We start from the raw sequence: 24,652 nt of genomic DNA, 5'->3' as shown, positions 1-24,652 counted from the left end.
ATTCTCTTACATGTATTTCTATATAAAACTTTATTCTCTAATAGCTTAACAAAAACAGATATCGCTGGGCCAATATTACAGGGTTTTATGTTACATTTTCAAGATAGTTGAAATTCGACTTAATGTCACTATGACAATGTTCAAATTTCAGTTCGATAAAAGTCAAACATAGAAAAGTCTGTAATACTGGGCCCCTTTATATTTCTTAACTGCATTCCCGTTGCCAGGGAGGTTTCGGGATTATACTGAGCACCTTTAAAATGTACCCTCCCATACAAAATGAACCAGCAAAAATGTATGAAGTAGCCAAATTTTTTTTCGCGATTTCGGGGTTGGTCGGGGTTGGTTGAAAAGTTGCTCAGTATACCTAATCCCAAAATCTCCCTGGCAACGGGAATGCACTTATTTTTTGGCCACCCATGTAGAACAATTACTAGTACCTACACTGTGACAGATACTTTAGAACACAGCTGTTTAGATAGGTAGGTATAACTCCATAGATATGGAGTTCCAGGATGGCACGTTTGAAGCGTTATTTTATTTCATCCGCTGCGCGTATCCTAATTAAACCCAAAATAATACAGTATGTGTCACAAAATTGACCCAACTCAGCATAATGCTAATAGGCTAAAAACCAGCGGTGGTCTTCCATAGGGCCCATAAATGTATCTTTATTTTATTCTTATCCCAAATTCATATTTTCCATCGCACCACGTAACATCCTCAATCCGGGCCTGGCCGGTTATCCGGACGGGAATCCCGGATTTACGGTTATCGCCGTCCGGGATGCGTTCAATCACAACCCGATATTAACGTTACTGCACACGTTTACGTTACGCCGCCGTTGATTTTTATCGTCCGGCGAAAATGGAACTGTGAAGTTTGAAAAATGAATCGGTTAGGTATGATTTTGAATTCGATTGTCTGTATTTTCATCCGATCCAAAATTGTGTTGTAGAAGTTACATTCAGCAGGGATCAATATCAAGTCAGGGGGTCAGCATCAGGCGTCCCAGACCCTTCATTTCTTTGGACACTTTTTGACGAAGTATCTGTACATTTTAATGATATTTTTGGTGGTTATCAGGGACATCTTTCGCAGAACCAATGATATCATCAAAATGAAACAATTAGTCATAAAAAAACGGTCACATATTGACCAGGAGCAGGGGTTGCTAAACAGGCGGACAGTTCAATATGAACTGAGTACAACTAAAGAACACAAAAATAAGAGCAAAAGGAAGGTCATTCTGAACACCTTACAAGCTTGATATCTTTAGAGACCTAAGACTGCTGCTGTTAACTTATAACAGTTATAACAGTACTGAGGGCCTAGAGAATGCAATCTCGCACCAAGATTGGCGTTTCGAGATCTCGCATGAAAAATCTGAATCGAGATAGGGTGTTTCGAGATCTCGACCGTCACACTTTCGAAATCGAGATTAATCTCGACGAGATCGAGATTTGATAAAGTAATTAAAAATGTGTTATTTTAAGCAAAGATCTCTAAGAATTCCGTATATTTAGAGTACCTACGTCATGTTTTATTTTGAAGATCAACAAATTTATCATCATTTAATAAATAAACTACTTTTAATTAAAAAAAAAACAAATAATATGTATGTAGCTCTAATTTGCATGTAATTATGAAAAAGTGGTATTAATTATATTTAAATTTACAAAATTATAAGCAGAGGCAGTAACATGCTCAGTTGATATTTTTGACAAGTACTCAGCACCTTACGAAAAAATGTAGGGTAAGCGAGCAAAAATCATAAATAATTATGACTGGGTACGTTAAGTTCGTCCGATTTTTCCGCACAGAGCGCGCCACAGTGCTTTTATCGTCAGCTAAAGCCGGCCGCATACAATAGCACTGCCTGAACAACATGAACATAAGGTAAAAAAAATTACTCAAAACAAAGTAATTCATACGGATCAATCTTTCAATCTCGTTCGAAATCTCGAAAATATTAATCAAGATCTCGACCGAGATTTCCTGTCAACGAGATTGAATCTCGAAAATTCGTGCGAGATCTCGCGAGATCGAGATTGCATTCCCTAACTGAGGCCCTACCGCAAAAAACGAAAATATTTTCTTATCTGCTTCTCTATCGCTCGAATATGTAAGTGCTATAGAGAGGCAGATAACGAAATTTCGATTATCGCATTTCGCGGTAGGCCCTCTGGTTCGCTAAAGGTAGTAAATTTTGGAGACCATGAACTTCGGTTAAGGTATAATTCGGTTTTTAAGTAGGTAAGGTTAAGGTGAAATTGAATATTTCAGTAGATTAAGGAAATTTTATATTACTTAAACAATTAAAATTGTATCAATTAAGTAGGTACTCAACTTTAAACAGCTATAAGTAGGTATTTTGAATTTATACGAATTATTAAACTATTTAGAGCAAACAGTTGACAAGCCTTTGTCACTGTCATGTCGTGATCTCTCAGGCACCTCGGCATATCGATTCGATAGACAAGTTCTCACCCGGGTTCCCCTCGGACGATTAAGAGCCTCCCTCGCAATATCGTCGTAATTACGCGGAGGTCGCGGAGAACCGGCGGATAGACAAATGATCTGTTTAATTGATGTAAGATACCTCAGCCTTAGTATCGCCTGTTCTAAAATATTTTACTTCCTAACCTAGCTATTGATAGTTCATCTTTGCTAACCCGTTTTCTTTTATGTGACGTTATCTATGAAAAGGGACCTTATTGTCGATGGCGCTTACACCATTATTAACGATGCTCCGATATAAATACTATTCCGCGCGACGCTGTGTGGCGTAAGCGCCATCGACAATAAGGTCCCTTTTCATAGATAATGCCCCATATAAATGATAAAACCTTAATAGCTGTAGTTTTGTTGTTTCGTATCCTGCGCGACGTTTAAGTTTGACCCAATAATTGATTGGCAGAGAATGCCATAAGGGTCTTAAGACATTAAATCCGCTGTTTGTAATTTGTGCTACCTATTTCACTACTCTTGAACATTATATAGTTTAATGAATTAATAATACATATTTAAATAATAAATGTACACATCATCAGATCGAGAAACCTATTTACAAAAACAATTCCGTTTAGTAAAATAGCAATAGCCGTACATATACAAATACATATCATTCACATAGAGAAATAATAGGTAGGTATTTAGATACCTACTTAAGTACTTAGGTACTTAGTATGTTTTTAAGTACCTAATATTTACTTACTACCCATTAAATAACTGGCCAATAGTGCGCCACCTCAAGTGACTCACATGTAAACATGGGTTGTTACGCCGATACTAAAATTTCCAAATATAATAGGACAAGGACAAGGTAAGGCTGCGCTGGCGTCCAAAAAACTCGGTGTGCTCAATAAAGCGAGGCGATACTTTACTCCGGGGCAAAGACTGCTGCTTTATAAATCGCAAGTCAGACCCCATATGGAGTACTGCTGTCACCTTTGGGCAGGAGCACCTGGATGCCAGCTTGGGCCCTTCGACTCAGTCCAAAGGCGCGCTGTGCGAATCGTCGATGATCCCAAACTCACAAGCGGTATTGAACCTTTAATTTTAAGGAGAGACTTTGCCTCCTTGTGTGTGTTCTACCGCTTGTAAGTACAATGACATGATGCCAACGGTCGCTTTCTATCACCGCACCGCTCGCCGTCGGCAGGGTGTTCATCCTCACACTCTAGAACCTAAATGGTCGCGTACTGTGCGATTTAAGAGGAATTTCGTCCCGCGGACGCTCCGGCTGTGGAATGAGCTCCCTCCGAGGTTTTCCCGAGGGTCTACAGCATGGGGTTCTTCAAAAAAGGAGTGTACAGGTTTTTAAAAGGTCGGCAACGTGCATGTAACACCTCTGGAGTTGCAGGCGTCCATAGGCTACGGTGACTGCTTACCATCAGGCGGGCCGTATGCTTGTTTGCCACCGATGTAGTATAAAAAAATGAACTTTAAATAGCAGATATTGGAATTTATTTATGATAGGTACCTACAGAAGTAGGGCTGACTGTATAGGTAAATAACACTGGGAATTAGTCATTAGGGAAGTTGTTGACCTAGAAGTTGTAGATCTAGTTCTACTATTTGAAAACATAATGTTAACCTAAGCTGTTTTGTTTGCCAAATCCATTTTATTTTGATATACCTACTTTAGATTTAAATTTTGCGTTTTGCCATAAATCATTGATATGAAATTATTAGGTTTGAAGGAACAGGTTTACTCGGGTAATCCCGAATGTCGAAAACTGTCAGAAAATTCAGATGAAAATCACCCTTAATCCATCATAATAAAAGCCTCTTTTCGGAATTATCCGACATTCGGTATTACCCGAATACACTTACCTTATTTGTACTGTTTCGCGTTAGTAAATAACAATAACTAGTTACAGTTTTGAATGATTCACGGTTAGTTTCACTTATATATAATTATATCAACCAAAAACATACAAAAGGTACTAACGGTTCATATCCCGGTCGATATAAGTCTAATATAATAACTAGTTAGTTTGGTACATTACATGGTGAATCTCAATTCTAAAAAAAATGTTTTTATTGTGTATAAGTAAAATAAAACGTAGACCATTTGTATGAGGTTGCGGCTTCGCATGGCATTGTATAAGAGCAGCCAAGATTTTACGCCAGCGTAAGTCCTTACGTTTTACGCCTTACGTCTTGTAAAGGAGGGGTAACGCGCCCGCTGCCGAGAGTTGAGAGTTTAAACAGCTGTTTAGGCTGTTAACGTGTTGTTACTACATTTTTATTGTTTCGAGAATTGTTCTGAGGATTCAGAAGTTTTGGTGTAAGTACATACATTCAAGTTCAGGTTAAAATAAAATTAGAGTGAGTGAGAAGATCAACAAATTTATCATCATTTAATAAATAAACTACTTTTAATTTAAAAAAAAAAACAAATAATATGTATGTAGCTCTAATTTGCATGTAATTATGAAAAAGTGGTATTAATTATATTTAAATTTACAAAATTATAAGCAGAGGCAGTAACATGCTCAGTTGATATTTTTGACAAGTACTCAGCACCTTACGAAAAAATGTAGGGTAAGCGAGCAAAAATCATAAATAATTATGACTGGGTACGTTAAGTTCGTCCGATTTTTTCGCACAGAGCGCGCCACAGCAGTGTTGGGCATTCAAGAATAAAATCATTATTTGAATAAGAATTCGTAGGAATAAAATCATCTCGATTTTATTCCCGTCAAAAATATTCAAATAATTTTGGTCGGGAATAATTCGTATGAGAAAAAATTGAATGAGAATAACTTATTCTTAATCAAATAAATATAATCATGATTTTAATCGAAATAATATTCCACGAATAAAAATGTAGTCCGGGTACCGTATAGGTACTAATTACGTATAGTTAGGTAGATGTAATAGTAGTTAGTCTCTTGTCTAATTTATACCTATTTTATGGAATAAAATCTTACAAATTGACTGTCGCATAACGCATAGTTTCAGTAACCGTATCATTTTTAATTTACTAACCAAATCATTAGGTTCAATTTAGCTGGTCTAGGGGCCTAGCCAAGATGCCAATCGTTTGCGCTCCGACAACGAAGCGCTTTGTCTCTATCACTCTTACATATTAGTGCAATAGAGAGACAGAGATAGCGTTTCGTTGTCGTAGCGCAAACGTTTGGCGTGTTGGCTACGCTCCCAATGTGCCTAGCCAAGATGCCAATTTTTGGTTTTATTTTTATAACCAGATCATTAGGTAAATTATGCTGTTCTGGGGGCTTAGCCAACATGCCAATCGCTTGAGCTCCAACAACGAAGCGCTTTCTTTCTGTATCACTCTTACATATTAGTGCGATAGAGAGACAAAGATAGCGTTTCGTTGTCGTAGCGCGAACGTTTGGCATGTTGGCTACGCTCCCAATGTGCCTAGCCAAGATGCCAATTTTTGTTTTTATTTTAATAACCAAATCATTAGGTAAATTTAGCTGTTCTGGAGGCCTAGCCAACATGCCAACCACTTGCGCTCCAACAACGAAGCGCTTTCTGTCTCTATCACTCTTATATATTAGTGCGATAGAGAGACAGAGAGAGCGCTTCGTTGTCGGAGCGCAAACGATTGGCATAATGGCTAGGCCCCCAGAACAGCTAAATTGTACCCAAAGATTTGGTTATATTGATGATATGGTCATCTTGGCTAGGCACATTGGGAGCGTAATAGCCAACATGCCAAACGTTTGCGCTACGACAACGAAACGCTATCTTTGTCTCTCTATCGCACTAATATGTAAGAGTTAATGAGAAAAAAAGCGCTAAAAACAGCTAAATTGTCCTAATGATTTGGTTATTAAATTGAAAACAAAAATTGGCATCTTGGCTAGGCACATTGGGAGCGTAGCCAACATGCCAAACGTTCGCGCTACGACAATGAAACGCTATGTTTGTCTCTCTATCGCACCAATATGCAAGAGTGATAGAGAAAGAAAGCGCTTCGTTGTTGGAGCCCAAGCGATTGGCATGTTGGCTAGGCCCCCAGAACAGCTTAATTTACGTAATGATTTGGTTATAAAAATTAAAATTGGCATGTTGGCTAGGCACATTGGGAGCGTAGCCAACACGCCAAACGTTTGCGCTACGACAACGAAACGCTATCTGTCTCTCTATCACACTAATATGTAAGAGTGATAGAGAGAGACTATGCGCAACTCTACGGAGCGTCAACGTTTGGCATGTTGGCTAAGCACCCTGATCGGATGATAGAACTAGATAGTGTATAGCGGAACTCTTCAATGTGTACTATACCTAAACTATAGTAACAAATATCAAATCAATCCGACTTTTAAATAGAAGGGTGAAAATCAACTTACAAAATATAACCGATTGTACTACAAAAATTAACTTAATTCTAAATAACATTTTAATTGAATAAAACCTTAGTTAGAATAGGCCCACTTCTAGAATAATTATTCTGTTTTTTATTCCGCATTTAAAATAAGAGTCACATGATTTATTCACCTTAATTTTATTCTAAAATAACTAGTGCAAGAATAATTCTAATTCAAATCGATTTGAATAAGAATAAAATTTCTGTTTTTATTCTTATTCTTATTCAAGTTAATTTTTGCCCAACTCTGCGCCACAGTGCTTTTATCGTCAGCTAAAGCCGGCCGCATACAATAGCACTGCCTGAACAACATGAACATAAGGTAAAAAAAATTACTCAAAACAAAGTAATTCATACGGATCAATCTTTCAATCTCGTTCGAAATCTCGAAAATATTAATCAAGATCTCGACCGAGATTTCCTGTCAACGAGATTGAATCTCGAAAATTCGTGCGAGATCTCGCGAGATCGAGATTGCATTCCCTAACTGAGGCCCTACCGCAAAAAACGAAAATATTTTCTTATCTGCTTCTCCATCGCTCGAATATGTAAGTGCTATAGAGAGGCAGATAACGAAATTTCGATTATCGCATTTCGCGGTAGGCCCTCTGGTTCGCTAAAGGTAGTAAATTTTGGAGACCATGAACTTCGGTTAAGGTATAATTCGGTTTTTAAGTAGGTAAGGTTAAGGTGAAATTGAATATTTCAGTAGATTAAGGAAATTTTATATTACTTAAACAATTAAAATTGTATCAATTAAGTAGGTACTTACTCAACTTTAAACAGGTATAAGTAGGTATTTTGAATTTATACGAATTATTAAACTATTTAGAGCAAACAGTTGACAAGCCTTTGTCACTGTCATGTCGTGATCTCTCAGGCACCTCGGCATATCGATTCGATAGACAAGTTCTCACCCGGGTTCCCCTCGGACGATTAAGAGCCTCCCTCGCAATATCGTCGTAATTACGCGGAGGTCGCGGAGAACCGGCGGATAGACAAATGATCTGTTTAATTAATGTAAGATACAGCCTTAGTATCGCCTGTTCAAAAATATTTTACTTCCTAACCTAGCTATTGATAGTTCATCTTTGCTAACCCGTTTCCTTTTATGTGACGTTATCTATGAAAAGGGACCTTATTGTCGATGGCGCTTACACCATTATTAACGATGCTCCGATATAAATACTATTCCGCGCGACGCTGTGTGGCGTAAGCGCCATCGACAATAAGGTCCCTTTTCATAGATAATGCCCCATATAAATGATAAAACCTTAATAGCTGTAGTTTTGTTGTTTCGTATCCTGCGCGACGTTTAAGTTTGACCCAATAATTGATTGGCAGAGAATGCCATAAGGGTCTTAAGACATTAAAAAATAAATAAAAAATAAAAATATTAGGGGACATCTTACACAGATCAAACCTAGCCCCAAACTAAGCAAAGCTTGTACTATGGGTACTAGGCGACGATATACATACTTGTATAGATAAATACATACTTATATACATAGAAAACAACCATGACTCAGGAACAAATATTAGTGTTCATCACACAAATAAATGCCCTTACATTAAATCCGCTGTTTGTAATTTGTGCTACCTATTTCACTACTCTTGAACATTATATAGTTTAATGAATTAATAATACATATTTAAATAATAAATGTACACATCATCAGATCGAGAAACCTATTTACAAAAACAATTCCGTTTAGTAAAATAGCAATCATCATCATCATCATTTCAGCCTATATACGTCCCACTGCTGGGCATGGGCACAGGCCTCCTCTCATACGCGAGAGGGCTTGGGCTATAGTCCCCACGCTAGCCCAATGCGGATTGGGGACTTCACATACACCTTTGAATTTCTTCGCAGATGTATGCAGGTTTCCTCACGATGTTTTCCTTCACCGAAAAGCTAGTGGTAAATATCAAATGATATTTCGTAGGTACATAAGTTCCGAAAAACTCATTGGTACGAGCCAGGATTTGAACCCGCGACCTCCGGATTGAAAGTCGGACGTCATATCCACTCGGCTACCACCGCTCCTCCGCTAAAATAGCAATAGCCGTACATATACAAATACATATCATTCACATAGAGAAATAATAGGTAGGTATTTAGATACCTACTTAATTACTTAGGTACTTAATATGTTTTTAAGTACCTACCCATTAAATAACTGGCCAATAGTGCGCCACTTCAAGTGACTCACATGTAAACATGGGTTGTTACGCCGATACTAAAATTTCCAAATATAATATAGGACAAGGACAAGGTAAGGCTGCGCTGGCGTCCAAAAAACTCGGTGTGCTCAATAAAGCGAGGCGATACTTTACTCCGGGGCAAAGACTGCTGCTTTATAAATCGCAAGTCAGACCCCATATGGAGTACTGCTGTCACCTTTGGGCAGGAGCACCTGGATGCCAGCTTGGACCCTTCGACTCAGTCCAAAGGCGCGCTGTGCGAATCGTCGATGATCCCAAACTCACAAGCGGTATTGAACCTTTAAGTTTAAGGAGAGACTTTGCCTCCTTGTGTGTGTTCTACCGCTTGTAAGTACAATGACATGATGCCAACGGCCGCTTTCTATCACCGCACCGCTCGCCGTCGGCAGGGTGTTCATCCTCACACTCTAGAACCTAAATGGTCACGTACTGTGCGATTTAAGAGCAATTTCCTCCCGCGGACGCTCCGGCTGTGGAATGAGCTCCCTTCCGAGGTTTTCCCGAGGGTCTACAGTATGGGGTTCTTCAAAAAAGGAGTGTACAGGTTTTTAAAAGGTCGGCAACGCGCATGTAACACCTCTGGAGTTGCAGGCGTCCATAGGCTACGGTGACTGCTTACCATCAGGCGGGCCGTATGCTTGTTTGCCACCGATGTAGTATAAAAAAAAATGAACTTTAAATAGCAGATATTGGAATTTATTTATGATAGGTAAGGTGTATTCGGGTATTACCGAATGTGGGATAATTCCGAAATTCAGTTGAAAATCACCCTTAATTCCATCATAATAAAAGTCTCTTTTCGGAATTATCCGACAGTTTTCGACATTCGGAATTACCCGAGTAAACCTTACCTACAGAAGTAGGGCTGACTGTATAGGTAAATAACACTGGGAATTAGTCATTAGGGAAGTTGTTGACCTAGAAGTTGTAGGCCTAGTTCTACTATTTGAAAAACATAATGTTAACCTAAGCTGTTTTGTTTGCCAAATCCATTTTATTTTGATATACCTACTTTGGATTTAAATTTTGCGTTTTGCCATAAATCATTGATATGAAATTATTAGGTTTGAAGGAACAGGTTTACTCGGGTAATTCCGAATGTCGAAAACTGTCGGATAATTCCGAAAAGAGGCTTTTATTATGATGGATTAAGGGTGATTTTCATCTGAATTTCGGAATTATCCGACATTCGGTATTACCCGAATACACTTACCTTATTTGTACTGTTTCGCGTTAGTAAATAACAATAACTAGTTACAGTTTGGATTGATTCACGGTTAGTTTCACTTATATATAATTATATCAACTAAAAACATACAAAAGGTACTAACGGTTCATATCCCGGTCGATATAAGTCTAATATAATAACTAGTTAGTTTGGTACAGTACATGGTGAATCTCAATTCTAAAAAAAATGTTTTTATTGTGTATAAGTAAAATAAAACGTAGACCATTTGTATGAGGTTGCGGCTTCGCATGGCTTTGTATAAGAGCAGCCAAGATTTTACGCCAGCGTAAGTCCTTACGTTTTACGCCTTACGTCTTGTAAAGGAGGGGTAACGCGCCCGCTGCCGAGAGTTGAGAGTTTAAACAGCTGTTTAGGCTGTTAACGTGTTGTTACTACATTTTTATTGTTTCGAGAATTGTTCTGAGGATTCAGAAGTTTTGGTGTAAGTACATACATTCAAGTTCAGGTTAAAATAAAATTAGAGTAAATGACGTAAGGGACCTCATTTTGACGTAAGTGACATAAAAAATCAATAAATGATCTAAATATGTTGTAAACAATAAAAACGGTCGATTATTTATATGTATTATTCTGAGATTTTATCATTGTAGGTAGTTCTAACTAAATGAAAAATTTGAAATTTTTACATATTTCGTTTTTATAAAATATAATACTTAAATAAAAATACGTAAGTAATAATAAAACAGCACTCCTTGTCGAATTATACCTATTCAATGACGATTTATAATATGCTTAGGTTTTCAAACAAAGAAATAATAATGTACCTAGTATATTTGAGTGAAACACACTTCAAACAAAAACCCCAAAATACTCCCTCAAACATCCGGCAGTAAAAATCTGTAGCCGTATTGCGAAGACGGCAGCTAACGAGCGGGCCTGCGCTGATTTCCAATTCAAAGGAAAATTGCGATCCATAACGGCAGTGGGGGGGTTAATCCCCCCTCGGTTGCTACGCGACGCGGGGAGGAGTCGCGCTAAAATCACGGCCAATAGTACGACGGGTATAAATTGCTCCCGTATCGCGACACTCGCGCGCGAGCGGGAGGTGTACACGGATTGTAGCGCTCTCTCTCTAATGAACTGGGTTTCACCACTACCCTTGATTGACGTCGGCCCTTTTCTGGTCGATACGGCCGTGATTTGTGTAGGTAATTACCTACTGCAGTTGACACGGCATTGGTCCGCGCTGTTTACTGCTCGTTATGTACTAAGATGTATTGTTTTGCGGTCGTATATAAAGTTGCGTTACGCGGCTACCTGCGTTTATTTTGTCTTTTGAATAAGAATACTGGAAGCAAAGATTAGATTTATTGTTTGCTGTAGATGTAGCACGGTTTAAAAAAGTACACAATTGAATTAAAAATTCACTTACACTTAAGTTTTTTTTTCATACTTATTATTGAGTTGAATAAAATAAAATGTACTTACCTATGATTTTAAATGTGAGTAGGCAAATTTTTTAAGTAGTTCATAAATGCTTATAGGATACGTATAAAGGATGACTCACGCTAGACCGGGCCGTGCCCGGGCCGAGGCGTACGATATGTCATTTTCTATGACGGTCGATCGGTGATCACGTGGTGCTATCCATAGAAAACGAAGCGCCGCGCTGGAAGCTCCGGCCCAGCCCCGGCCCGGTCTAGCGTAAATCATCCTCAAACTGTATCATATACAGGGTGATTCATGAGACGTGAGCAGGATTAATCCTGCGCACTCAGTAACTGATAATTGATCGATCACCGTCGTATTTAGGTGAAACAACCACACTTTTTCCTATTTTTTAACTTTTTGGTGAGTGCAAATTTAATTCTCTACAATCGTGGTCACCCCACAAGACCTAATTAATAAACATAAAACCTCTTTAAACGTAATGACAGCATTTTGATTAAGAGAAAATAAACTGTCAAACTTGAGTGAGATACGAGTTTCCAAAAGTAACCAGACCGTGATGACAGTGATGACATTCAATTTGACACAGAATATCGGTAGTTTAGTATTCTAATTTTAGGGTGACCATGCAAGTCGTAAATAAATTAATAACTTTTTTTTTCAACACGACTAGAAAATTAACGTTAACCTCACTATTACTAATACGAAACAGTTGCTTATAATTTACGAAATGCGCAGTGTTAGTCCTGCTCACGTCTCCTGAATCATCCTGTATATGTTATAAGATTCTTAATTTAAAAAAAACCTTGGATTATAAAAATTATTTATGCGAAATGTTATCAAACACCTAGTACCAATACGGGAACTACGGATATTTTACAGGTTATAGTTATTTAACCTCTTAAAAACTATATCCCGTACTAGCAACACATTGCGGCAAACAATAAAATTAATAGCATTAGTAAACAATTAAACAAAAGGCGCTCCGCACAACGCAATATTAAATTCCTATCCACACTTGAATCACGATACACATAAACTTTTAATGCGTTCACACCCACAGTCGCCAAACAAAACTAGCTCGTAACTCATCTCAATAAGATCCTTTGCTCGAGATCTTTCTAGAAAACGTCAGATCAGCTATAAATTTTATAAGTACGGGGTCGAATCAGAAATGCTGGGCTGGGCAGAGATTACGCGGACGTGTATACGCGCACGCGGTGACCGGGTACCCGGGTATGCGGGTATTGCGGGCCTGCAAGTCCACGTACGATCGATAGGATTATTTGCGGAATCGGGTCGGATTAGGTTTTAATGGAGCAGCGGGTTATTTTTGCGGACGTGCTGCCATGTAAGATGAAGGCTTGTCTGGTTAAGTTTTCGGAGTTAAAAAATAGTAACAGTTTTCTATTTACATTATGTACTCTATGTATGTATTCCTTTATCTGACCACATATATACTAAGTATGTATTACTATTGCTTTTTTACTTTTAAATCCAAAATAATGGTTACATATATGAGTTTTTTAACTAATTGTAGGAATATACCTATCACCGAATATAATCTGTCAGAAACATTTAAAAATGTTTTTTCCTCATTGTCAACAGGCGAGAAACCCCACAAATGCCAAGTGTGTGGCAAAGCGTTCAGCCAGAGCTCCAACCTCATCACCCACTCACGCAAGCACACCGGCTTCAAGCCCTTCGCGTGCGATCTTTGCGGGCGGGCGTTCCAGAGGAAAGTCGACTTGCGTAGACACAGGGAGACGCAACACGCGGACCTTAGACACGTGCCGCATACTGACGTGCATGGTATGCATGCAGAGATGATGCCGGAACATAGAATAGGTAAGCGATAATCGATAAAGTGGTTTTATGTAGTCGGAAAAATGTCTTCGAATTCTACGCAAGGGCTTCAAGCTGTTGCGTTGAGTTTGGAACGTTACAGCGGAGCGGAGGACTTGCGTGGGCACAAATAACCAACAAGTGGACTATTAAAGAGGCCCACTGATTAACAGTCCGGCGGACGGTATGGGCCTGTCAGTTAGAACAAAATGTTGACAGTTCCGAACAACTGACCGGCCGATACCGCCCGGCGGACTATTAATCAGTGGGCCCCTTAAGACACATGAACACAGAAATATATATTATTTTTTTTATTAAGAAACAAACAGTTTTATAAAACAGATAAGTATATAGAGTAACATTCTTCTAGTAATAGACTTATAGTTTCCTATATGTAAACAAATATTATAATAAAAACGTATTACTACGTATAAATGACATGCATATGTACTAGTATGTGTGACGAGATATGCGAGGAAATCTTAATTTAGGTGGTCATACAGGTGTTTTTTATTTTAAAGAAGAAAAAACTAATTTTTTATACAATCTTAGTGAGCTCCTAAATATGTCTACGTTTTGGCACTTTACATTGTACAACCTACATGTGCGTTTAATGTATGAGTGCTGCGCATGTTTAGTTCTGCTGCTTTTGATATTAAATAACATTTTATTTCGACAACTACGTTCTGTTCTGCGGGGTACGCGTAAATCTATCTTTTCTAAAAGTTCAGGGGCATCTACTAAATTATTGAATATTTTGAATAAGAAAATTAAATCAGTACAGGAGCGTCTTATGGAAAGAGATTGAAGATTGTAACTGGCTAAGGAGGAGGCGTAACTTTCGTAATTTCTACCTGTTCGGAATTCAAGAGCCTTTATGAATATTTTTTGTAATCTTTCTATTCTGTTTCTGTGTACATCATGACAGGGGGGAAATATGTATATTATACAAGTATAAGAAAATTGTGAGTTTACAATGTATAATATGCCATCCAGAGGGCAAAGTACTTAACAATATGTATAATTAGGTACGTCACAACGGACAACGGTAGAACTAATTAAAGTCAATATGTATACGTCCTACGCCCCCACTTTGAGAGTAACGTTCTAAGTATAATTTTTAGTTTGGTAAAAGTAAGGACTCTTCCGGCCTCCAGAATCTTCCACTTTAATCGGCCAAGTAGGTAGCTCTACAAAATTTCTCAATCACTAAGAAACCTTTTTTTCTGCAGACCTCCACCCGCCGCACCCCGAGATGCGGCAACACCCCGACTTCAGACCGCCGCACGCGCCCGCGCAGCTCCAGCCGCTCGCCTCCTGAACGGCGACCGCCTTCGCGCCGCCCAGCTGGCGCTGAGGCAATCGCGACCCTGTAGCCATCTGCACAGAGTCTAAAATAGAACAAGAGTGAATCTAGACTATTAAAGTTCCGCGTTTGCCTACTAGTGCTGAGGCGATATCGACTCTGTGGCGATGTGCGCAGTCTGTAATTGTACAACAGTGATAAGTATTGGATTATCGACCCTATCGACCCTGTAGCGAGGTGCAGAGTCTGAAACAGAACAGTGCTTCTAGACTATTGGAGTCTGGTATCAACTGGCGCAAGGCAATAGTGACTCTGTGGCGATCACGATAGAGTCTGAAATGGAACAACGTGATTTTAGAGAGTATTGAAATATCTTTTTTGGATACACGTCCGAAAAATTATACTGAGGCAATTTCAACCCTGTGACCTTACAACATTTTACTTGCGCGTTTTAGTTTTTTGACTATACCAAAATATTTAACGCTTTCCGTACCTACGTAAGTTTATTAAGTGAAGATTTTCCAAAGATTACCAAAATACCTACAATTAATTAAATTGTCCAATAACCTGATACCTACACGCTACGGTAATCCAAAGATTATTATTTTAAGGCATTTAACTTAGTTGTGGCAAGTTTAATGTACAAATTCTCATATTTAAACTGTGCTAATTTATAATTTTATTTAGATTGATCTAGATTATGTTTTACGACGTTTTAAAAAAAAGTGAATTAGGTCGTAAGGGACAAATTAAATGGTCCTACCCACAAAATATTGTTAAAAACTGCTGTTTATAATATTTAGCTGATTTTAGGCTAAAGTATATACCTATTGTGAAGGCTTCGTGCATGTGAGTTTTTGATCTCCTTTTAATTAATATTATATAAAATGCGAATAAATAGTGTAAATGTAGACTGATAATGCCATTCCAAATATTATATTTTGAGAATGTTGTTTTTGATTTTTGACTTAGTTTTAAATAAATTCCAAATAAGCCATTCCAGTTGAGTTACTTGCTTATCACCAAGTTATTGTTGTGCTTTGTCTACAAAACGATGATATAAAAATAATTTACAGAAAACTTGTAATAAATCAAGATATTTGTAAATAGTTTTCAAAAGCTCTCGGCAACAATATACCTAGAAATTTTCTTTTTTTGTCATATTTTGACCTTCACATAAATCATAATTATTATATTAAATAATGCGATCACAGAATACCTAATTTAATTCGCTATCCAATATACAGTTCCTTACTTTAAAATTACTCCTCAGAGATCAAATTTATATTATTTTATTTAAATAACAAATACTCACATATCACTATATTTGATATAGTATCGTTTAGTTAAAATGAAAGTTATTTGTTGCAGCGTTGTAAATATTTCACATTATTACGCTAAGTATATTGAATGTACAAAATGTTGTCTATTTTTATAGCTTTAGTTACATTTTAAAGCACTAGGTTAATATAATTCCATCAATTATTCATTGCAAAGATATAAACCATATTGGCGTTTTGTTCTCACTAATTACACCAAATGATGTATAATATATGTATGTACGTGCACCAAAAAATAGTTTAATAAAATAATTTCTAAACCTAAGACAGAAATGAATTTACAGTAGATATTACATAGTGGCGGTAAAGTGTGTTGTTATCAGAGAAAAGGGACCATAAAGTAAAAGAAGCGTAAGTCATTATTATTTAACACCGCACCGATATCACGCAACTTTTCGGTTCCTATGCCCTGATAATGCCACAAAAGATGTTTCAATAATGGCTATAATTGTAAAATATAAAATTTGCACAAGAGCTTTATCGTCAGATAATGTTTGGAAATATATTAAATAGCTGTGAATAGTGCTTTTAAAGCTTCACTACCTTAAATACAGATTCTGTCAGTGAAATCCTTAATGCCAAAGACAAAATAGAAAAAATGTAAATAGGCAATAATATAAAACAATTTCATGTATTTACCTCTAATTACTTTACATGTTTATAACAGGTGATAGTTTGAATGTACTACTCGTACATGCAAAATAAAGAGGTTGTAAGGGACATTTAAATGCTTCCTTATATTCAAACAGACACATATTTGTAGGTCATATTTGAACTCACCAAGTACGTATAAACTGAAATTTAATATGTTTTAAAATTTACATGTTTGTATAATTGTATTTTAACGTAAGTGTCGAAGTTTTCACATAATTCCTTCATGTTAATTTTAATTGTATATATTGTAACATATAGTTAAGTACGTATAAACGGATCCAAAGACAAACGTGCAATCCTATGTCGTAATATAATACCTAAAGTATGTTAAAGACGAGTCACTTCAATAAAAGATGATGTTTACGAAGTTGTTTTCTTTATATCACTCTAACTGTATCCGCAGCTCTTAGGTATGTATAGGTATTATATTCAATATATCCCTCCCTCAGAGCTTAAGCTTTCATCTTGCCAAATTTCATCAAAATCCGTTCAGTAGTTTACCCGTGAGAAGGCAACAGACAAGAGTTATGACGAAAGTGGAGAACCCGCGCGAAATCGCCTTTTCATACAAACGTAGTCCGCAATAGCCATTAAAAATCTGAAACTGACCATACGGAACCATAGAGAAACAAATACCACAATATCGTACATAGAGTGCTCACTCCATACATCAGTTTTGGTACGTAAACGACTATTATTTTCGTAGTCGACATCTAGCATCGAGTAGCAGAATTATCAGTAACTGCTAACTTGACAATAATGTTGCGACTACCGAAAAGTTTAATGCTCAACAATTTTCAGCTAATATTATAACCGGATTTACCGGAACTCTATTTTCAACTACTTCTGCTTAAATATTAGTTGTAAATTGTTGTTCAATACAGTCGCGACACTCAAGTCAAGTTTAGTATCAAGTAGCGGTACTGATAATTCCGCTACTCGATGCTAGATGTCGACTACGAAAATAATAGTTGTTTTGGTACCAAAACTTATGTATGGAGTGAGCAGTCTATGCTTACTACATACTCGTATATTTCTATATGACGGAATGGAAACAAAGAGTATAGTAAGTGAACGGACATCAACGTCAGTCAGTCAGGCAGTCAGTATCAATAAGTAGTATTTAGTACCTAGCGGATAAAACAACGCATCAAAAGTCTGCCACTCTGGAATAGTTTTCCAAATAGAGATATATCTCTACAGTCCGCGTTCAAAAGTATCTACACAGTCTAATTACTCTATCTTAAGAAACATCACTTCTTGTAAAGTTATTAGAGAAGGGTAGAATACTTTTGAAGCTTAGTCTAATCCGTTACTTTTGATGCTAACTGTATAATGTCGCCATCGCCAAATATGTATGAGTTGTGAGACTGAATATTCAGAATATTAATTATGACTGATAACAAAGAAGTCACACACATCTGAGAGCCTATCTACTGCGAACATCAAAAATCGAAATTTCGTTATCTGCCTCTCTATCGCTCTTATATAAGGCTCCTATTTGAGCGATGGAGAAGATCCTTATAATCCAAAAACATCTTCACCAGCAACCCAAAGCTTTCATTACAGGGAGTCTCATCTCATTAAGGTCGAATTTCGTTTCGTAAGAGCCGTCAGCCGGGAATTATGCAAATAAGAGCGACGATAGTAACTTCGTTTAGCCATTAAGGCGAAGGCGAGGAATATGATTTGCGATCCTCGGAGCGTCTACGGTTACTACAATTATGTATGTATATTTGGTTAGGTGGCGAAATGGAGACGACTTACTGGGAAGCGGGTGGATCAAGATGAAAATAGCTTGAAATGAAATAGATAGATAGATAGATAAAATCTTTAATCAACCACAACTTACATGCTTTGTGACACAAACAATAACAAGAGACAAAAATAAAGTTGACAAAAGGCAAAAAAAAAGAAAAGGTAACATACAATTTGACACTAATAGCAGTAATAGCGATTTACATATTTTACATTAGTAGAAGGTCATGCGTTGTGGTGAAGAATAGGCGCAGACTCAGCATAAATTCTGGTTTCTAGTTATTTAAATATTACAATTGCCAGCTTTTTTAGGGTAAATTTAGGTAAGTATGATTCTAATAAAATATTGTATTTAATTGGGACGAGTAAAGTCTTTAAGATAAGTAGAACTGTTAAAAAATGTGTCATTTCCTTTCCTTGTTGAGGAAAGAAGCTGCTAGCTGTGGTAGCCGGTGATGTCCACATAAATGAGTATTTCTTTAAAAAGAGTGTGGGCGCTGGTACCCCCCTGGACCCCACGGGTAAAGAGGTCTCCACACCAAAATGTATGAAGTTCAGCACTAAGGCCATTCAATCTTTTTGAATTTTTCATTACCTTTGATTTCATAGTCTAGAAATGAAAAATGTTTAATCAAACTTTTTGAAATAAAGTCGTAATTGTAGAAATATTAAACTTTGCTAAGTTTATAATTTTAAAAGTTGCAAATTGACATCCTAATTGCAAACTATTTACTTTTGCCATTTGGGTGTGCGTCTCTGCGTGGCATCTAAGTAGAGTCTGTGCGGACAGAGAAGAATTTTCACGACTTTTCTCTTTCCGAACAGACTCTAGGTATAAGATTAGATTAATTGTAGAGGTAGATAGTCTGGAGAGGGGCACATATTTAAAAAAAAGTTTTTTTACCTCTACCTATGCCCTCCATAGTAACAAAATTGTAACACCGTATATTTGTCCAAGGAGTGTCCCAGTCTCAAATGTCAACCAAAAGCAGATTAATTTGATCAAATCAAGCTAACTATCAAAGTATAGCCGATTGGAAAGTAATGAGACCGCCCCTGTGTTTGCTCATGAGTACTGTTTGAAGACCCATGATCGATGGATCATTAACTTAATGGTTATCTGTAACCAGCTAAAGTGATTGAACAACGGTTGATAATTGCTGGTGATTGATATTAGTTGCGCAAGAGGGTGAAGGTTTTTATTATCTTGTATTAGTGTAAGTATAAGTTTGACGACCGATCTGGCCTAGTGGGTAGTGACCCTGCCTATGAAGCCGATAGTCCTGGGTTCGAAATGTTCGAATCCCGGTAAGGGCATTTATTTGTGTGATGAACACAGATATTTGTTCCTAAGTCATGGATATTTTCTATGTATTTAAGTGTTTGTATATTATTATATATCGTTGTCGGAGTACCCACAAGACAAGCTTTCTTGAGCTTACCGTGGGACTTAGACAATTTATGTAAGAAGGTCCCTATAGTATTATTTATTATTTATTATTATTTATTTATGTTGCTTAGTTTAAGTACTTGTGCTCATTTATCTTTTGCAAAAGCACTGATCCATAGCAGGGAATATTGTTACCTAGATTTGCACAGCATACATTTTTAAATAAAGGAGAAATCGAAAAATTCACTGCTTTGCAAGATTCGAACTTGCCTCCTTTCGGAACATCGGTCTAACCTCACCTAACCAAATGAACTAAGCTTGCCAGAAGCGTGCAAATCTTTTCATTCCTTCGTTTTCGCTTACAAGTCTTAAGGGGCCCACTGGGCACTGATTAACAGTCCGCCGGACGGTATCGGCCTGTCAGTTGTTCGGAACTGTCAAATTTTTGTTCGAACTGACAGGCCGATACCGTCCGGCGGACTGTTAATCAGTGGGCCCCTTTAAGGAGGCGCATAGCGACACCGCTAGAGTTAGACCAAGAAAAGTCTGCAACGATTTTGATAGCACACACAAGTGTTATTTTAAACGTCAAACTTCTATAAAATTATGGCATATATATATAAATAACGCTTGCACTGCGTAGCGTATGCTATCAAAATCGTTGCAGACCTCTCTTGGTCTAACTCTATAAATTCAAAACACAAAGCATTCTTCCAAAGGTTAGTTACATATAATGTACCTACATGTTACATATAAGACAAAGCAAATAAAACCTGTCGTGCTTGATCACCGACGGCGGGCTGTGGGATTTGTCCCGCGCGCGCTAAACGCCTGTTAGCACGCACTCTGGCGTGCCTCAGGGCAGCACTCAGGGCACCGTCCTATTCCTTTGTAACAATTTTAACGTGGCCTTTGTAAGATGTAGAGAGAAAAAAACAAAAAAAACTGAATTGATAGAAATATGTAATATGTAATCAAACTTGCTTAAAATAACACGGGAATCAGTTGGACATGAGACCTGGGGCCCGTTTCTCAAAAGCTTGTAACTTGTAATACAAGTGGATGTCACTTTTTGACAGCTTTTGTTAGAAAGGGACTTCCACTTGTATTACAAGTTACAAGCTTTTGAGAAACGGGCCCCTGGTTCTTTACTTTACTTTGAATGTAGCGATCCGAGTTCAAATCTCGGTATAACCTGACTTTTTGATAAATTCAACATATTTATTTAAAAAACAACATAAAAAGCAGGTTTCACCGAGATTTGAACTCGGATCGCTGGATTCAAAGTACAGAGTGCTAACCATGAAACCGGATACAAAATGCTCCCAAAAATGTTTTATATTATTTTTCGGATATTGAATACAAAACCTTGATTTAAATGTTTACGCCAGTGTATAAAGACTATATGCTTGTAATTATCTGTAACACGTTTACGCATAATATTATGTAATCAATCATTTTCATGTTACTTGTAAGAATGTGTTTGAACAGCTGTTAAAATTACATGATAACTTCTTGCCTCATCTTGTCTTCTCTTATATTATTTTTGCTACGAATATAAGACAATTGTAATATAAATAATATGGCCTAACCGTCTCATTATTATTTATACCTTAGGTATGTCATTAATCATTTAAAACTCGTCTTTCTTTTAGAATTTTTAGATCGAGAATTATAGGCTCTAGCCGCCCAGATGACAAAATTTGCCAAGAAAAATGCAATTTTGATTTGTCAAATAAAAAGATTCAAATTAGAATGGAACAGGAAACCTTTTTATAGGTCTCTGGGGGGCTAGAGGACAAGTAAAACCGCTTATACAAACAAAAACCGGCCAAGTGTGAGTCGGAATCGCGCACAAAGGGTTCCGTACCATTACTCAAAAAACGGCAAAAAAATCACATTTATTATATGGGAGCCCCACTTAAATATTTATTTTATTTTGTTTTTAGTACTTATTTGTTGTTATAGCGGTAACAGGAATACATCATCTGTGAAAAGTTCAACTGTCTAGCAATCACGGTTCATGAGTTACAGCCTGGTGACAGACAGACAGACGGGCAGCGGAGTCTTAGTATTAATAGGGTCCCGTTTTTACCCTTTGGGTACGGAACCCTAATAAAAAGGGATTCAATCTTGAAACGTATAGGTACAGTCGATGTCAAAGATATCTTTACACTTTTGCACCTTACTCATTTGTAATAATAAGACGAAATATGTATGTAAACATATATTTGACGTAAACTGCACTTTTGTTTTGGTTGACTTGGAACAATAGCGATCAACACAATGAAAATATCTGTTTTAATTTATTCGGTGAAACTTACTACATCAAATTTATTACATCTTAAACAAAAGAAAAGTCCTTCCAATCCATCCCTGGTGCGCAGAATCGCCACGCATTTATAATTCATGCGTGGCACGTGCGTGAACGCAATCAGTATGGTGCATAATGGATGAGCGGCGAGCGTCGTGAGATTCACGAATCACCACTTCAACTACAAAAACTCTAAGACGTAAGGTTCAAAATCGCATACTCCCAAACATGCGACATTCTTGGAAAATTACGAATCAGGATCATTCTCCAGCCAAAATGGCAAAAACTCTAACTCGTAGAGTTCAAAATCGCTAGCTTGTTGGGAATGTTGGGAGACGAATCTGCATTGACCTTTGATGTTTTGTATTATTCAATTTGGTGTCCGAGTAATTCTTGCGAGGGTCAAGATATGCATTGGGATATTAGTTGATGCATGAGATTGTTGGTAATTTGAATGGACAGGCTTGAAGTCACATTATTTACTTACAGTTACCAAAAAGTCTTGCGTTAGTTTTAAAATGATACTAGCTTCTGCCTGCGACTTCATCAGCGTGGAATGATGATGATGAATGATAAAAATTACCCTATGTCCTTCGCCGGATTTCAAACGATCTCCAATCCAAACTCCATCTAAATCGGTTCAGTGGTTTAAGCGTGAAGAGGTAAAAGGCAGACAGATACAGTTACTTCTTTTGAGTTACCTACTTTAATTGTAAACATTGTAACGTAACCGTAACCTATGCTCATAAACAGTTGACAACCGTAAACGAATGGCGTATGAAATTTGATAATTTTATAAATTGATCAATACACAGCATGCATCATTAATAGGCATTTTTGATTACTCTATTAACTTAGCATTTAGGAAAATAACGTGCCCATCAGAATCAATTGTGCAAGATTGGTTAGGTTATTCGGACAGCTATATCTGTTTTAAAATTTGACGTATTAAGACGTTCTCCTAGTACCATCTTATGGCTCCTCTACACGACGGGCCAGCGCCGGCCACTCCAAGGGACGCAGTCATGCGGTAGAATGAGATAGCAATATAATTTGCTCCCTCTAACGCATAAATGCGTCCCTTGGAGTGGCAGGTGCTGGCCCATCGTGAAGAGGAGCCATTAGTCGTGACTAACTATCACGCGCACTACGATTAAATCGCTTTACTATTGGCAAAAACTTTCATTCGCGCATCTGCCTTTGACCTCGCGAGTGACGTCACGGTGAGAGGCGCAGTATAGCTCATATATTGAGCAGCACTGATGTGTGGTTCCATGGTGTAATGGTTAGCACTCTGGACTTTGAATCCAGCGATCCGAGTTCAAATCTCGGTGGAACCTGAACTTTTAGTTTATTTCTTTCTTATAATTAGGTGACCTAATTAAACTAAGTATTAATGTTTACGAGGAACTAACACTTTATCTTAATATCTGTTAACAACAATGGTTTAAATTAATGACCTCTTTAGGCATTATTAGTAAAGTCGGCCTGTTATATAATTTGAGAAATGCAATACTAAAAGTTTAAATTTAATATGTAAAATAAACAAACTGACGAACGATACTAAAACAGATAGTCCTAAACCTAATAATTAGGTTCAGATAACTTAGCAAAAATCAGGTTCCACCGAGATTTGAACTCGGATCGCTGGATTCAAAGTCCAGAGTGCTAACCATTACACCATGGAACCTCTTGATGAAAGCAGCAAAAATAATCACAGCAATAAAATTATAGTGTTGACACTTGAACAAATACCTGTACTTACATGTATATGCTAAACTCCGTATTTTAGTACCTAAATAAGTAAAAAGGTTAGTATAATTTGGAAAGGTGTAGAAGAGGTTCCATGGTGTAATGGTTAGCACTCTGGACTTTGAATCCAGCGATCCGAGTTCAAATCTCGGTGGAACCTTAACTTTTATAAACATATTTACCGTTAATTAGCTTAAACATTAACAGTGCGTGAAGGCGTCCAACAAGACAGGACAGGTTCAGTAATGGATATTCCCAGGCCTGTGGGATATATAGGTTTGTGAGAGTACTTGATAATGATAATTCTATCATTAACTTGTTATGGGGCGGCCACACACTCGACGGTATGGGATGTAGTGAGCGAAGTATGCAGGGCAGTATGGCGGCTGATGACGAGTTGTCAACAGATATTAAGATAAAGTGTTAGTCCCTCGTAAACATTAATACTTAGTTTAATTAGGTCACCTACTTAATTATCAGAAAGAAATAAACTAAAAGTTCAGGTTCCACCGAGATTTGAACTCGGATCGCTGGATTCAAAGTCCAGAGTGCTAACCATTACACCATGGAACC

General features: G+C 37.4%; 1 protein-coding gene and 4 non-coding genes across 6 annotated transcripts in view; 3 read left to right on the top strand and 2 right to left on the bottom strand.

Moving 5' to 3' along the window:
- Window positions 1-17,228, top strand: part of LOC134790945 (zinc finger protein Gfi-1b) — a 91,375-nt gene extending 74,147 nt beyond the window's left edge. For both annotated transcript variants that reach the window (XM_063761966.1, XM_063761965.1), the window contains exons 5-6: window positions 13,329-13,568; window positions 14,798-17,228. In XM_063761966.1, coding sequence (XP_063618036.1) covers window positions 13,329-13,568; window positions 14,798-14,886 — 329 coding nt within the window. In that variant the 3' untranslated portion in view covers window positions 14,887-17,228. The remainder of the gene's footprint in view (window positions 1-13,328; window positions 13,569-14,797) is intronic.
- Window positions 17,229-23,595: 6,367 nt separating this feature from the next.
- Trnaq-uug (transfer RNA glutamine (anticodon UUG)) lies at window positions 23,596-23,667 on the top strand. The gene has a single exon. It is a non-coding gene; the product is annotated as a tRNA-Gln (tRNA).
- A 278-nt stretch (window positions 23,668-23,945) lies between these two features.
- Trnaq-uug (transfer RNA glutamine (anticodon UUG)) lies at window positions 23,946-24,017 on the bottom strand. Its single transcript has one exon. It is a non-coding gene; the product is annotated as a tRNA-Gln (tRNA).
- A 150-nt stretch (window positions 24,018-24,167) lies between these two features.
- On the top strand, window positions 24,168-24,239 carry Trnaq-uug (transfer RNA glutamine (anticodon UUG)). The gene has a single exon. It is a non-coding gene; the product is annotated as a tRNA-Gln (tRNA).
- A 341-nt stretch (window positions 24,240-24,580) lies between these two features.
- Window positions 24,581-24,652, bottom strand: Trnaq-uug (transfer RNA glutamine (anticodon UUG)). Its single transcript has one exon. It is a non-coding gene; the product is annotated as a tRNA-Gln (tRNA).

This window comes from Cydia splendana, chromosome 5 (assembly GCF_910591565.1).
Source record: "Cydia splendana chromosome 5, ilCydSple1.2, whole genome shotgun sequence".
Lineage (NCBI taxonomy): Eukaryota > Metazoa > Arthropoda > Insecta > Lepidoptera > Tortricidae > Cydia > Cydia splendana.
The sequence above is the reverse complement of the archived record's forward strand: the minus strand, read 5'-3'. Positions and strand labels throughout refer to the sequence as shown.